Here is a 15,455-nt window from a genome sequence, read left to right as displayed (position 1 = left end):
AAAGGTAGACTTTTACATCAAGTTAGGTTGACATTAATAAATTGTATCGAAGTGATTCAAGGAAAAAATACAAAGAAAACTCTACTCAAAACAAAGGGAAAATAAAGAGTAACAATCAAAATGGGAGATTTTTTTATTGGCCAATATCAACCACTAGTGATGAAAAAAAAAACATTTTGGGCTTATAATAAATGTTCAAAACTAAAAACTGTAAATATTCAATGCAGGCAAGAACATGTTGAGCTACAGTCTTAAACCTATCGGTCAGACTTTTCTGGTCTACGCTCTCTTAAGAAATGCCTATAAAGTTCACACCATTCCATTTACAGAACTCTGCCTTATGGAATAATTGAACATGTGGGAAAAAATTTACATAACAAGGTCATTTATATAAGGCCGGGGGTTTTTAAACTTCTCTGTGGATGGAAATTATGGGGTAGGGGAGTCCTATAAACTTGAAAAAAATGTATCTTTACTTTCATTAACTTCTAAGTGAAATGTAGCATTTCTAACCATTAAAAATGTAGGCAACAAACTACAGTAATATTAGTTGTACACACAAATTTTGACAATAGAAATCACAGGTACTTTCATATCACATTACAGTTGTTGCAGATATATCAAAATATCGATTATGCTCATCACTGCTTTGAAAATATGGCAGTTATCAGACCTGAAGCTAGATCTTTTGTTAATGCAATAAAGAAACATGTTAGTATGTCACAAAATTTTAAACACTCTTGCAATTGTATTTTAACATGTTTACACTGCTTTGTACTTCTATTTAATGCACTTAAAAATGTTTTTCTAAGTACAGCCCATACATTTCATCAAATTGAGAAAGGTCAATGGGAGAAAAAATTTACGAACATCTGATGTAAGCATTTTTTATAAGAAACTGAAAAACCTGAATTTACAACAGCTGGAAACTTTAAATAAATGATGGTATAAACAATTATGAAATCATGAAAAGCTATATAAAACTGCATTTAATGATACGTATTTTATTTAAAAAATGAATATGCCTGTATTAAAAAAGGTGAGATCAAAATAACATCACTAGTAATCAAACAAGATTTTCTTATTTTCTATTGTCACTAATTTTTCTGTAAGGAATATAAGAAGTAATAGAAAGATTTTTAAAAGTATAAAAATGTACTTGGTTTGCAAATGGTCCATGAGTATAAAACTATTTTAAAAGGATGCATATTAATTACTTTTAATGTTAGTTAATCCTAATTCAAATGCCAGCTTGGGGGGGGGGGGGAAGAAAAAGCATTTAACATCCCAATGAAAGAAATTACAATGAGACACCTGTTTCTAACTCATCTTTTTAGTACGTAAAACACCCTTTGTTACCCGTTACCAGTGATATAGCAGCAAGGTGTCTTCCAACATAAAATGCTTTTGAATGATTTGGAAGGAAGTCCCTCAAAGACAGACAGAAATTCAGTCACTGCAGAAGTCTCTTTTGCTCATGAGGGCAGGGACCAAGCACAGTCTACACGCTTGTTGACTAACTACTTCTGCTGATGTTTTACATCACCAAATGCTTCTCCTTGAACTTGAAATCAGTCAGGAAGATCTCTCCTCTCACTGCCCTGAGGCTTAGATGAGTGGCCTCCCCATGAGAAGAGGAGGCTCCATGAGAAGACTAGGCGAGAAATTGATACAATAAAGAAAGCAAATATATTTTTGAGCACTTAATTTTAGTGCTCAGGACCCCTGGTGACAAGCTCTAGTATGTGTTACCAACTGTCCTAAAGTAACAGATGTAAAGGGCCCTTTTTACCTTGAGACACAAAACAGCAGAGAATTTGTCGGACTACGGGAATCAGTGAGCAGGGTGTCATTCTGAAGCTCATGGCCACAGGAAGTCGGGGAAGCACGGCCATTTTCATGTGACAGCCGGATGGTCCCTATGTTAGCCAATGTTACCAACTGCACCCGAAGGACTTTTTGTTTGTTTTTCACTTTTTATCTTGACTGCTTTTAGACTTACAGAAAAGTTCCAAAAACAGTACAGGGAGTCCCCACAGATCCCTAACCCAGGCTCCCCCCTTCCCCGTGGATGTTAACATCGTGTGTCTCTACTCCCCGTACAGCCATCGCTAAGCAGAACCAGGAAAGCACCATGGGTACAACCCCATTAACCAAAGACCCGACTCGCATTTCACCAGCTTTTCCACTGTACCATTTAGAATCCCAGGCTGCATTCAGTTGTTATTTCCCCCTAGTCCCCTGCAGTCTGTAAGTTTTTCAGCCTTTAGTTGTCTTTCATGACTTTGACACCTTTGAAGAGATTTTATTACTCAATTTGGGTTTGGTGATTTCACAGAACTGGCCCGAGGTTATGCATTTTGAGCAAGACAACTGGAGAAATGATGTAACTTTCTCAGTTCATCACTTCATGGGGTTCATGACATGGGCCTGGATTCACTTGGTTAAGTGTCTTTACCATATAACCTTACTATCTTCCTCCTTATCATTTACAAATATCTCCGGGGAGATGCTTTGAGATTATGCAAATCCTGCTTCTCCTCCTGCTTCTCCTCAAGCTGTCACCCACTGATTACAGCATCCATCAGTTGTATCTAATAAAGTTTACAGCAATAAAAATCAGTCTACATAATGGTGTTTTGGGCCTGTGGGGATCGGTTGGTGGTCTTGGTTAATTTCCACAAAACCACTGTGACCACACACAGATTTATTTGTGTTCTCATTTCCTGAAAAGAGAGGAAAAGGAACTACAAGGTATTAATTCAGTGTCTGGCATATAGTACAATGTCAAACACTGAGGGCCCTCATTGCCTCTCCCTGATGCTGTAAGTACAAGATTTGCTGGTTCCTCAGTTCAGGAGCTCTCGCACTCCACATCAGCGCCAAACCTTCCTTCAACTCTGAAACACAGACTGGGCCTGCCTAATCTGTGGTCCTGGCCTTCAGGTAGTACTCGGGCTGGTTATGAACCAGTGCACCATGGAAAGCCTTGTACAGAAACAAGGGGTGCAGGGTGACTCAGAGCAGGGGTGGGAGAGCCATCTGCACCTTTGCGAGGAAAGGGGTGACGCAGACATCACAAGCCCAGCCAGACGCCGGAGCTGGTCAGGTGAAGAAGGAAGAACAACCCATTCCAGTGCATGCCCTGGGGCAAAGGAAAGGCAGCTCCATGCAGGGGTGGAGCAGGGGTGGAGCAGGGGTGGAGCGGGGTGATAAAGCCCTCACAACTCCGGTGGCCAGGGGGTTTTCTACCCTGCACCTGGTTCACTGGCTTTCACTCTACAAAGACACTTCCCTGTTAACAAGAGGACTCGCCAGTTTTCCGGTGTTAGCCCACAGCACCCCCATGGTGAGGCCAGTTGGGAACAAGGCCCACAGCGCTGCAGGGGAAGCCTGCCTCCTACCCCAATCCTCCTAGGTTTTTGTTCCTAAATGTGATACGCTCACTAGACAACTGAGGAAAGCCAACAGCATGAAAGAAAAAATGAGAAGAGAAAATACAATTCAGAAGATACAGATCATTCAACGGAAAGAACTTAGATAAAAATTTTGTAATTAATACTAATGGAGAAATGTGGGGCATATAAAATAAAGATAAGCTATAATGAAAAATACCTACAGTAAAACAAAAAATAATTCCTGGCGAATAAAAATATGATTGCTGAAATAACAAAGTGAAAGGACAAGATAATAGAATGCAGAGGGCTACATACCAAACCCTTATCCATAAGATAAAACTGATAAACATAGAACAAAAATAAAAAGAAAGTGAAATGACAAAAGAAAAACATGGCCCTGGCTGGTGTGGCTCAGTGGATTGAGAGCCAGCCTGTGAACCAAAGGCTCGCCAGTTCGATTGCCAGTCAGGGCACATTCCTGGGTTGCAGGTCAGGCCCCCACTAGGGAGCACTCAAGAGGCAACCACACATTGATGTTTCTCCCTTTCTCCCTTTCCCCTCTCTACAAATAAATAAATAAAATCCTTTTAAAAAAAATGAAGGATAAATCCAGAGGTGCCACCATCTCATCAAAATAGAGTTCTGGACAGAGGGAACAAAGAAATTGTAGATTTTTTTAAAAAATAGAAAAAAATAATGTTTGATATCTTCTCATTTGTCGTAATAGCATGAATGGCAGACTATAAATACCATGAAGATAAGTGTACCTGCTTTGTTCTCCTTCAGGCACCGCAGGTGGCATAGAGTAGATGCTTAATAAATATTACCCAATGAATGAGTAAATAAGTGTATAAATGGGCAGTTGTTAATTTTTAAAATTACCTTAAAAACATGAAGGGCATTCTTGTTAATATTAAGCATGATTAATAAATTTGTGTGTGTAAGAAAAGACACAGATTCCAAACCAAATTATTAGAGTAAGAGAGGAACTACTTTTTCCACCTTTGTATCACTAATTCTTATAATCAGCATACGCACGCGCACACACACACACACACACACACACACACTTTTGTGTGATTTGTTTGTTGTCTGTTTCCTGCCAAGCTCGATGGAGGCACTCATGCATACGTGGCAGCTCTGGAGGTACAACACTCCGATCTCCCTTCCAGGAAGGACTTGCAGCTGATCCAACCACGAGACATACAACCAGCTGGAAGTCTCTGGCTGTAGTGTCTTTGGACCTGGTCCAGTTTTCCAGCCCAGTCACACTCTTGCTGGGCAGCCCCATCCAGGAACTCAGCATGCCCAGGGGAACAGGGCCTGGCAACCTCTGCCCAACACCAGACTTCTCTGATGCTCTCTCCTTAACTCCATTGCACTGGCTGAGTCTTGCCAGATCTGTGCTGCAGCCTGAGACTCCCCCTGCCCAAGGTTGCTCCCTTTCCCTTTTCCCCTGCCTGGTAGCAGCTCTGCATTACAGACTAAAGGCTTTCCCTGCTAAAAACTCTGCTTCCTCCCTCTTTTTCTTTCACAAGTCTGACAAACCAATTGCATACCTCTTCTGTCAACATCTGTGTCCCAGAGGATTCAAATGACACAACATACTCATCACATGATTATATTGTAAATTTAACCATGCAAAATATAAGTCATTATATGATTAGATTGCATTTGGCAAAGGCAAGAGGTTGGATCTGGGTAGGGCAGGCTAGAGATGGAGTTACTAAGACATCTATTGCTGGAATTTGGGCAAGGTCTCTAGAACTGGGAATGGGCCATAAAAAAGAGGCAGTCAGCAGCAATTCTAAGGCAGACTGAAAAGGCTTCCCGACTGACTGCAGGCTGAGAAAAAATGAAGAGAGACATCAGTGTTGCACATCCAAGTAACTGATAACAGTGGTGGCATTTACAGCAAGAGGACAATCGTGAGGGAGGCTTGTTTACAAAATCCGTGTGTGCGGTGCTGAACTGCCAACTAGATAACCATCCAGGTGGAAGCAGATGACAGTTGCTGAGAAACGTAGCCAGAACTGAGCAAAAGCCTGGGAATGAGGGTATGTTATCTGGATATAAATGTATACTAACTATCTCTCCAGAAAGAATTTTTGAGGTCATTAATAATAAAGGAAATATATAAACCCTGCTCAGTAGAAAAATAAAAGAGGAAAGTGGAAACGAGTGTGTTAATGACAGTCATACAGTCAAACATCGACTTTGGCTCTGGGAGCTGAGGTAAAACAGAAAATGGTTCAAAACAAAACAAGCAAATAAAACATGCCTATCATCAGAAAGGCAGGCATGTGGCAGCTCCCAGAAAACAATCCCTGGCACCAAATTCTAACATACATCTCTCCCACGGAACTTTCTCAAAGGGCTAGAGAATGACATAATGGGCAATGTCCTCATCATCAGTTTTATTGCAAAAGCAAATTCTACGTGACTGGAGTTTTAAAAAGATACCCTTGAGTAGTCACATATCCAAACAAATGTGGCCTTCTGACGGTCTGATTTTAAAAATAAAACCTATGGAGGGGCTGCTGTATGTGACCTTTTAACCAGCTTCCCAACCCTCTAACCTGACATGGCACAGGTAACGAACAGGAAGTCCTGAATGCTCGCTCTCTAGGTGGGCATTCAAACAAGCAGTGCTGGGACTCGCGAGATTACAGCCAAGAGGGGAGAGGATGTTTGTTTTCCAAGGAGCAGGCCGGCACACTTTCATACCTAATGCCCTCCTTGCCACGAGAAGCCCCGAGCAGACAGACAGCAGCAGACCATTTCCAGGTTAGTTTCTCAAGAAGTAGGTTAGTGGCCCAAATCATCCTCAAAAGGACTACATAGAGCTCCCTTCAAATTTCACAGTTTATGTGATCGCAATAAAAAGTCAAAGAAAAGGACATTAAAACAATAAATTATACAAATGTAAAACCTTTCCCGATTAGTTTTGGCCGAAATTAACTGTGAAGCTCAAGAGCACAGAGTACAACCTGTTTCAAAGAAAGACTTGTCTTGAGTTTATCCCTTACTTTAAATATAACACCGCCCATGTTAAAAAACTAAACACAGCATAATCATCTTTTAAAGTTTGAATTATAAGGCGTCCCATAGTAGTTTCTTCAAGTCTAATGTTGTTATACTCAAAGGATTAAAAAAGAAAAACAAAATAAGCAAGATTATTGCAAATAAATTTAACTGTATGGTGTCCCCTGTTGCTCCAGGGGGTGAAAGGTAAATAAAGAAAGCTGGACGTTACAATAGCAACCGAAATCCAAATTGTCTGTGACCTCAAACCAGTGATCCTGGGGCCCGGCACGCTGCTGACCAGATCTGTGTGTGGGAATGCGCATGTGAGCTCCAGAACACGGGTGTGTGGTGGGGTGGGCAGAGGTGCAGGTATAGGTAACAACAGAAAACACTCAAATCTGGTGGCTTCAAGTTATAAGAATAATCAGGTGCACAAGCATTTAGTATTCCCTCTTTTCGGCAGTGGGAAAATATTCTCAGATGAGCTGCAGACCAGATGGTGGCAGTTCCTCCGGGCCACAGCGGAGGGCGAGGCCCTTCCCTATCAGAGCATCTTTAGTAATGACTTTGGGAGTGACGCCTCACCTGGCATCAGATAAGCCTATCAACATTCTGATCGCTGGAGCAGCAAACACCTCAGCCAAGGCAACCCACGGACTCCTCTCTTTTCCATTAATGCAGAGCTCTGAATGGGACTCAGGGAGGTCATACCTCCAACGCAACTGTGTACTCAGTGCAAAACTGAAAAAACAAACAAACAAACAAACAAAAAAACCAACCCTGTATGGGCAAGGCAAATGAGGTGAGTAATGGCTAGGAAAAAGTCCCCTCCTCAATAAGCCATAGCAGCTATAGGTAACAATTACTCTATAACTTAGTATTTTCCACTTACAAATTTCCTAGTACTTTGATCACAGTGACTGTGTAAATAAAAGCTAACTACAAAATATATATGGACGCAAAGGGAGATGACCAGATTAATCTGCATGCTATCCACTGCCTAGTGTGTGTCTCCTCTCTGGGATGGCTGTGACTGCACCCTTTGTACTTATGGAAAAGACAACTGCACCTCGGGGTCCTCTGAGCACTAAGTGAGGAGCACAAAGCTATAACACAATAAACCACTCCCATCGTTTAATCCTCAGTGAGTCTCAGCAGACACATCACGCACACTAGCAAGACAGCAGAGAGAAGTGGGCAGGAGAAAGGACCGGAAAGAACACGACGGACAGTGTGTTGCTTATTTTAGTAGTGCCATCACTGGGATTCCTCTGCTGGTCCAGCCTCTACCCAGCAAGGGACTGGACTTACATATTGAAGCCTAATACCCTCTAAAGACTAGGTTTTCAAAATAATGGTGTTTATAAAAACAAAGTAATATTTAAAAAGTAACTGCAGCTTCACCAACCAAACACAATTAAATTTTACATCTAACGTTGCCAGTAGAGTATACTACAGTGAAGTGAATTGTTTTCCCCAGAGACTCAGCCACAGTGAAGCCAGGAACTAATTAAACAGAAAAACGGAAAATACGCGGTGACAAAGGGGTCAGAATGACAGCCACGTCGGGGCACTAGACCCTGTAGCTGGAAGGTAAACTACACCTGACACTGGTGTGATCCTTCAAAAGGATGGGCTCGCTTTACAGTTCTGATTAGGAAAGATGAGTTGGTTCAATAATTACAGTGAATCAATTTGTATGTAAAAATTACAAAACAATTTCTTGACTATATCATATACAGTGATAAAAGGATATATATTATGTAAGTGTTTTCGTGTACAGTTATACTTTAGGGGACTTAATATCAGCTTCAAGTGATGTTATTCATAGCCATACTTTGTCGTATGTTATATTGTGACAAATGACCCACTTGATTTAAAAATTCTAAGTTGTGTGGCCCAGGAAAACACAGCGGACACGGCCTGCCTTTCACTGAACTGACTTCGCGGATGAACTACAGCTCCGGCCTCTCTGTCAACCACGATGACGAGTGCCCAATGGCACCGGCAGGCAAGCTCCACTGCCGCACACACATAGGGTTTCTCTCCCACCAGCCAGGCGTCATGCTAACCAAACCTGTTTATGCCAGTTGACGTGTTACTGTAATTATGAAATTTCATTAAATATTATGAAAGCTTATGTAATATGAGCACCAAAGGTAAACCTTGTTTCTACTAAAAGCTAAGTTGAAGGCTTTGGAAAGACTTAATAGAGACAAATCACTAAAAAGAAAGCTGTTGGGTGAGATGTGAGTGAAAAGAGAAAAAAATATGGAACCCAAGGTTTTATAATATTCAGACTGCTCTGCTAGTGTTGATGTTTTTGCTCTTGTGGCTATACTATTAATACATTATAGAACTCAGAACAGTAGAATCACTGTCAAAGAAATGCCCTTGGCCTCATAAGAGTTTGGCGAATATATTTTAATGAACATACAATATTTTGAATATGTACAACACTTTAAAAAGATTTCCCCATTTAACCGGTATTTTCAATTAACCAGTTCCAATTATGCTGGATAAGAGGGTATTTTCCATGCTTCAAATGAGAAACTGCTTTGGATTGGTGACTTTTAAATTTATGAAGTACTAGGAGCTAAGATGGATTACTCTGATATATAGGCACTCAAATTTTTATCCCAAACTCCGGACAGACAAAAATACTTTAAACAGACTTCTACCAGACTGAAACACAAAAATAGGCTCCTCCCCTTTAGAGGAAAGAAGAGAGCAGGGCACACCGGTTAAGAACATGACTGGCCAGTTCCAGTATTACTAGCTCCATGACAGCATAACCACTAGTGTCACTTCAGCCCAGATTTCTCCTCTGGAAAATGTCACCAACAGAGATCCTACCTCAGTGGGCAGAGAACTGTAATGAGAAAATGAATGTCCTATCAAGGTTCAGCAAAGTTCCTGATACATATAAGTGCTCAAACACATGTTCATTGTTGATGCTGTCATATTGCCTAACTGGAAAAGAGTGCCTACTACTACATGAGTAAAAGTCTAACTAATTTGTTTTCTCTTACGCTGGACTTCAAGTATCAGTTGTAAGCAAGATGGCCTCCACCTAGGGACAGTTCAGAATCACCTGTGGGAAGTTTCCCCAGGTACAATGAATGAATCAGGGGTTCTCAACTAGGCACAATATTACTACTGCCGAAGGGGTATCTGGCAGTGCCTGGAGATACTTTAAGTTGTCACACCTTGGGTGGGAGAGAGGACACCTACTGGTGTCGAGGGTGTAGAGGCCAGGGGTGCTGCTGAACATTCTACAACGCATAGGATAGCCCCCCTGCAGAAAACTATCTGGTCCCAAATGCCAAGATGGCAATACTGAGAAACCCTACTATTTTAAAGGACAGTACAAGAAAAAAGTGATCTCTAAAATCTGAATCCCAGAAAATTATTCTGAGAGAATAAAGACTGCTTAAAAATGAAACTGGGGTCTTTGTTATCATATTGATTCCAGGACCATTGCCATAAATATTTAGGAGACATATGTATTTGTAACAAGATAAGATTCTTTGGTCAACAGACCCTTTTGAATGGGGTCTATCATGTAATAACCTTACAATAAAATTTATTCTGAAGCCATAATAATGAGTACTAAAAATGAAATGTCATTTGGGAGAATAAGTCTACGTAAGACTCAAAACTCCAAAACAGTAAGTGAAAAATCAAAACATGGCTGCAGTCATTTGCATACAGGTGGCCTCTCACCTGGCCGCAGAGATTGCTGAGCCAGGCAGTGCTCTGGACCGCAGGTGCACGTCCCTCCTTGGGGAGCATCCTGTTTCCTAGCGTGGAGGTTTCTATGACAAACTTCCTACTCTTCAATGAATAATGCTGCTCAAAAACACTTTAGAAAGCTTTTGAGTTCATTTAAATTACTGTTTAATAAATCACAGGGCCTTTCTGAAAAGTATGGATACAACCGCATACAAAGTATAATCCACCAATATATATATTGTTTTTCCCCTACAGAACAACAACAATAACAACAACAAAAGACTAGAAAGGAAGTCACCAACAGGTTAAGGGTACTTGTGTCTAAAGTGCTTTTTTCTGCTCAAATACAGAAGACCTAAGTTTGATTCCTGCCTCTGAAACTCATTGGCTCTGTGACTTTTGTGAAATAGTGTAATTAATTCCCACTAAAATTCCTGCGAAACAGATAAGAATGCACTACAATTCCCATTAATTGATGAGAATATTGAGGGGGAAAAGCAATAGTCCTGTACCAATTGCAAAAGTGCTCAATTAATGAAAGGTAACATTAAGACTAGTTTTGTAATCCTTAAGATAAAGCTATATTTAAAATATATTCAACTTTAAAATGTATCCCTAAAGGTAAAACAAGTCTTCTATACAAAGGCTATAATCTCATACAGTAAATCAAAGGGTCCGTATTATTTTTTGAAAATGTGAATATTTAATATACAAGGCATTTTATTACCTGAAAGGATATAACTCAAAAAAATGCAAAAAAACCCCACATTGCAGCAAATACTATTTAACTATTTTACCATCAAGAGAAAAGAAGCAATACATGAAAACTTTTGTCACACTGCTCAAAAAAACAAATAGTACTGCCAGAAAGTACACACAGAAAATTAAAATAACGAAAGCTACCTACTCACCCTTCTGATAGAAGAATTTCCTGTAATAGTAAGCGCCGAGGTCCACATGCTCCACAATGTACCTTTTCACTCGATCCAGATGCAGCACCAAGTTCTCCTTGGGCACCTCCAGGACCGCCACTCCTGCGTTGGTGCAGTGGGAGCTCAGTGCAGACTCAAAGGAGGCACTTTCACATCCACTGAAGGAACCGGAGTTGGATTTGGACAGACTGATTTTCCTCTCACCTTCTCCACCTATCTCGTTCCGGAAATACGGGCAGCTCATTACAAGTTCGTTGCTTTTATCGTCTCCCTGGTCCATCCCGAGGCTTCCCTTGGAATTCAGGTCCTCCGTGCTGCCCATCGGGGAGCTGAAACTGGTTGAGTGAGACAATGGCCCTGAAACTAAGGAGGCTACGGCAGCTGCCGAAGCCCCCGTGGTGGTGTTCCTCCTCTTAATAACATTGTGCCTGTTCATAATCGCCTCATTCAAGTCAAACAATATACTCTGAACATCGTAGTGGGCAAAGCACTTTGGACACGTCCAGGGTCTGACAGAGTCCTCTGATCGGTTATCTTCAAGATCGGATGATTTCCCAAGTTCGTCAGCTTTGGCATTGCGTAATTTACGAAAAATGGATGAGTCTCCGGTTTCAGACTTGGACCGTCGCTTGAGTGGTTTTTCCCGTTCCTTGAAGAGCCTGAGGTTCTCCCTCTGTGAGATGGGCCCATCTATAACATCCAAAGAGAAACCAGAACCCTTGGCCCCACCGGCGATGAGAAAGTCACTGAGCTTGGTTGGAGTTGGACCTCGGTCGGATTTGTCATCTTTGTAGCCCTTTAACAAGTCAAAGAAGCTCTCTCCAGACGTTCCCTGCTTATCGATCGAAGATGTGCTACCATATTCCCTGTGCAGTGATGGCCCAGTCTTGTATGTGGGCGAGATACATTCATCAAAGCTATCCACGTCAAGTTCACTTATGGTGATATCACTGTTGCTCCGCTGCCGTATCCTGCGAAGGGCCTTCCTGGGGGAGCTGGGATAGGCTTCAGGCATGAGAAATCTGGAGTCCATGTTCTCCAGCGGCCGGGTCTTGTTCTTCAGCGTGTTCTGTATGCTCTTCAGCATGGCTGAGTCACTGGAGTTGAGGCTAACAGAACTTCCCTGACTCACAGGACTGCTTTTGGAGGACATGCTCTCAAGGCAACTTGAGGTTTCTATTTCCTGGCTTGAACGGCTAGATTCTTTTACGTTTTCCTTCCTCGGGGGCCAATCTGCAATTCTCGCCCTAACCCCCATCTTTGGAACTCCGGGGGTCGAGGTTATATGGTGAGGACCTTCGCTGCGGGGGGGCCCCACGGGAGCCATGACCGATGATCCCAAGCTGCCATTTTGGGACCTGAAGCGCCGCATGTAGAAGTCGTCGGTGTGGACTTTGGGAGGGCCATCGGCGCCCACCACGGAGGCCCTCTCGGTGGCAATAGGCCTCTCCGTCTGCGACCGTTTCAGGCTGGTCATGGTGGGAAAGCAATCGGACTTAAATCCCTGCAGAAAGGACCATCATATCTAAGTTGTAAATGTGCACTTCCCTTATGGAGAATGGGTTCCAGCAAAGACAGCAGCTGCTCAAGATCTTAATCTTTTTCATTTAAAAGGTTAAATGATGCCTTGTTTTCAAGCTTCTGAAAATCCAAATCTTCAAAACATTATAATCCACTATTGTTTCTTTGCTTCACTTTAATAAATGGCTTCCTTTGAGAAAAAACTGAATGGAAGTTGTATTACTGGGACTCTGTGGCTGCCATAATCCCATGCTTTCTCTAAAAGAGAGAAGGACAATTAGAATTAGCATTCGATAAATGCATCTAAAAATAAATACGCAACTGCCAAAACCAGACACATGAAGAGACAAGACTTCATAATGGATGTGGTTTGCAGCTCACAGCCCAGTATTTTAGTAAAGCAGGTTTGAAAGAGAGGAAGAAAGTAAAACTGTTTAATAAAATCCATCTTTTAAATTATATACATTTTAAAAGACTATTAATACTTCAGCCTAATTGAACTGTTTCATGTAACTGGGGGACAGGGAGGATCTCATTCCAGGATACCGAGGATACCCCAACCCTTAGGACAGACCCAGCAGGGACTCCAGTGACCTCTGACGAGCAGAGCATCCGAACCGGCGTGCTGACCAGAAGTTTGAGACACAGCCAACAGAGTTCAGTACTAAGAGCAACACATAGTCAGTGTTCAACAAGGCTAAAAACCGAAAAATTATTTAACATGTTGCAACACTCATTTTTTAACACCTTCTACATTTCGAAATCCTATCTTGTCTTTTGTTTCTTTACAAAGGCTTAACATAGTTGGCAAGAGCAAACCCAACCGAGAGAAAACAGTGTTTTCCCAGAGCCATTACACCCGTGAGCACTCTTCTGCATTTTCCTCCACTTTATTACTTACCCCAAAGAGGAATATTTCAGAGCGAATCCAGCATTCACCACCACCTCTTGCCAGGCTCTCTCCAGTTTCATCCACTCCTAAAGCTAGAACTATTTCACAAAATGCCGGCATCTCCTCATGCACTGCAACCCACCCCACCCTTCAGTGTTAATTTATGAAGAAAGCAGAAACAAAATGCTGCGGTGGCCAGATCTCCGCATACTCCCCAAGAGGCGACAGAGAACTGTTAACATCCTTCCAGGTGAGGGCCGAAGAAAACCAACTTCCTCACGTGCACATCAGTCAGGAGGCAAGAGGCACAATTTCTGAGTACAGAATCCTGCATGGTGGCGTACATCCTGAAAATAAAGGCAGAGGACCCTTTTCCAAGACTCCACAAAAGGCACAAGAGGTGGCCTTTAAATTCTTGCCAAATCCATGTTGGGGAAGATGCTGCTGAACCAGCACTGCGCTGACAGGGCTGCATTGTCTACAAATCACGGCTGACACCCGAGGGCGACCCGCGCACTCCCCGCACTCCGCACGGCAGTAACAAGCACTTACTTCCACAATAATTAAGCATCTTGCTTGTCGGCTTCCTGCCTGCAAGGCAGCAGCTTTAGTTCCTCTTGCAGTACGCAGCATCATTTTAGAAGACTCGCTGCTATTTAAAGGCTGGAACATTTAGGGGTGTTTCAAAAACTGCACGCCGCCTGCAGAATGCAGGGCGAGCCTAGCTCCAGCTGGGCTCCCGGGCTGGGCTGGGCAGCGGCTCAGATAAACGCCAATTGTTCTCCTGCCCCTCCCCTTCCCCACCTTTTGTGAGGGGGATAATGGTTTTGCACTGCTACCTAATTAAACCTGGCTTCTGCGCTTTCTAGAGAGTTCTGCTGTCACACACAGTGCTCTGATTTCCTTTCCGTTTCAGAACTTTACAGGCTCCTCTTGAACATTAAGCCTTCAAGTGGAAGAACGCGCTAACTGTTGCGTCTGAAGGCAGCACATGTGGCCACAGCTCAGAATCGAGGGGTGCCCGTCACAAATCAGAAGGAAAACCAGTCACCTGAACCAAAATGCAAAGCAAGCACCCGTCCATCACCAAGGGAAAAATCTCACAGTGCAAACCAGATCTTCTGAGCTATTTTTTTAACTGGAGGGAAAAATGCTGTTTATTTCAATGAAATAAATATCTTTCAGAGAAAAAATGCACTCGCATAAGGAATAATTCTAAATAGACTCTGATAAAAACCAGATGCTTTCCACACTTCTCACGAAGTCAAGATAAATCACCTTAGTGCCAGAACTCTCATTCTCAAAAAGGCCAGTAGACCAGTCCCATCAGGATAAAAACTCATTCTTGCCACATTTCATTTCCCTCAGAAAACAGCATGTTGCAGGACTGTCTTCCTAAGGACATGTGAAGTTAGTTGATCCATTGTAGGAGGAAACTAGAAGCCAGCACTAAAATACAACCACCTGAACTTTGGACTGACTCGGAAACACCCAGTCTTGATCATTACTATTGATTCTGCAGTTCTCCTCTTCAGAACATCACATATGCTTCCTATATTTTTAATGGATGAAAAAAAATCGTACTCGAAACATAAAAATTTCATCACAGTTTAAAGGACATGCCAAGCCTCCTATTACATCTTTATTATGGCAACTCACTCTTTTTCTTTTTCATTTCAAAATATAGATGAGCACAGGGCAGGAGGGGGAGAGAGTGCCCACAGTTTAATGACCTATAAAGACTTAGGAGGTTTAAGACAGACGACTCCTAAGTTAAATGACAATTTTTTTCCCCATTCTTTCCTACTTTCCCTTTTTCCTCCTTCCCTTTCTCCACCCTCATTTGTATCATCATACCCCTCCCGGTGCAATACAAACTTTGCACGCTGACTAAGCCTATGTGGAAATACAGTATACTCTGTGGATTAAACTATGAGTAAAAATAGAGAT

At 42.2% G+C, this 15,455-nt stretch overlaps 1 protein-coding gene across 15 annotated transcripts in view; it reads right to left on the bottom strand.

Annotated features, from left to right (window-relative positions):
* Positions 1-15,455, bottom strand: part of SIPA1L1 (signal induced proliferation associated 1 like 1) — a 421,848-nt gene that overhangs the window by 118,778 nt on the left and 287,615 nt on the right. For 10 of the 15 annotated variants that reach the window (XM_036011668.1, XM_036011659.1, XM_036011652.1 and 7 more), the window contains one exon: positions 11,072-12,871. In XM_036011668.1, the coding sequence (XP_035867561.1) occupies positions 11,072-12,569 (1,498 nt within the window). In that variant the 5' untranslated portion in view covers positions 12,570-12,871. The other 5 variants (XM_036011662.1, XM_028505481.2, XM_028505480.2 and 2 more) reach the window with 4 other exon arrangements.

Source organism: Phyllostomus discolor, chromosome 1 (assembly GCF_004126475.2).
Source record: "Phyllostomus discolor isolate MPI-MPIP mPhyDis1 chromosome 1, mPhyDis1.pri.v3, whole genome shotgun sequence".
NCBI lineage: Eukaryota > Metazoa > Chordata > Mammalia > Chiroptera > Phyllostomidae > Phyllostomus > Phyllostomus discolor.
Note: the sequence above shows the minus strand (reverse complement) of the source record. Positions and strands in the feature narration are given on the sequence as shown.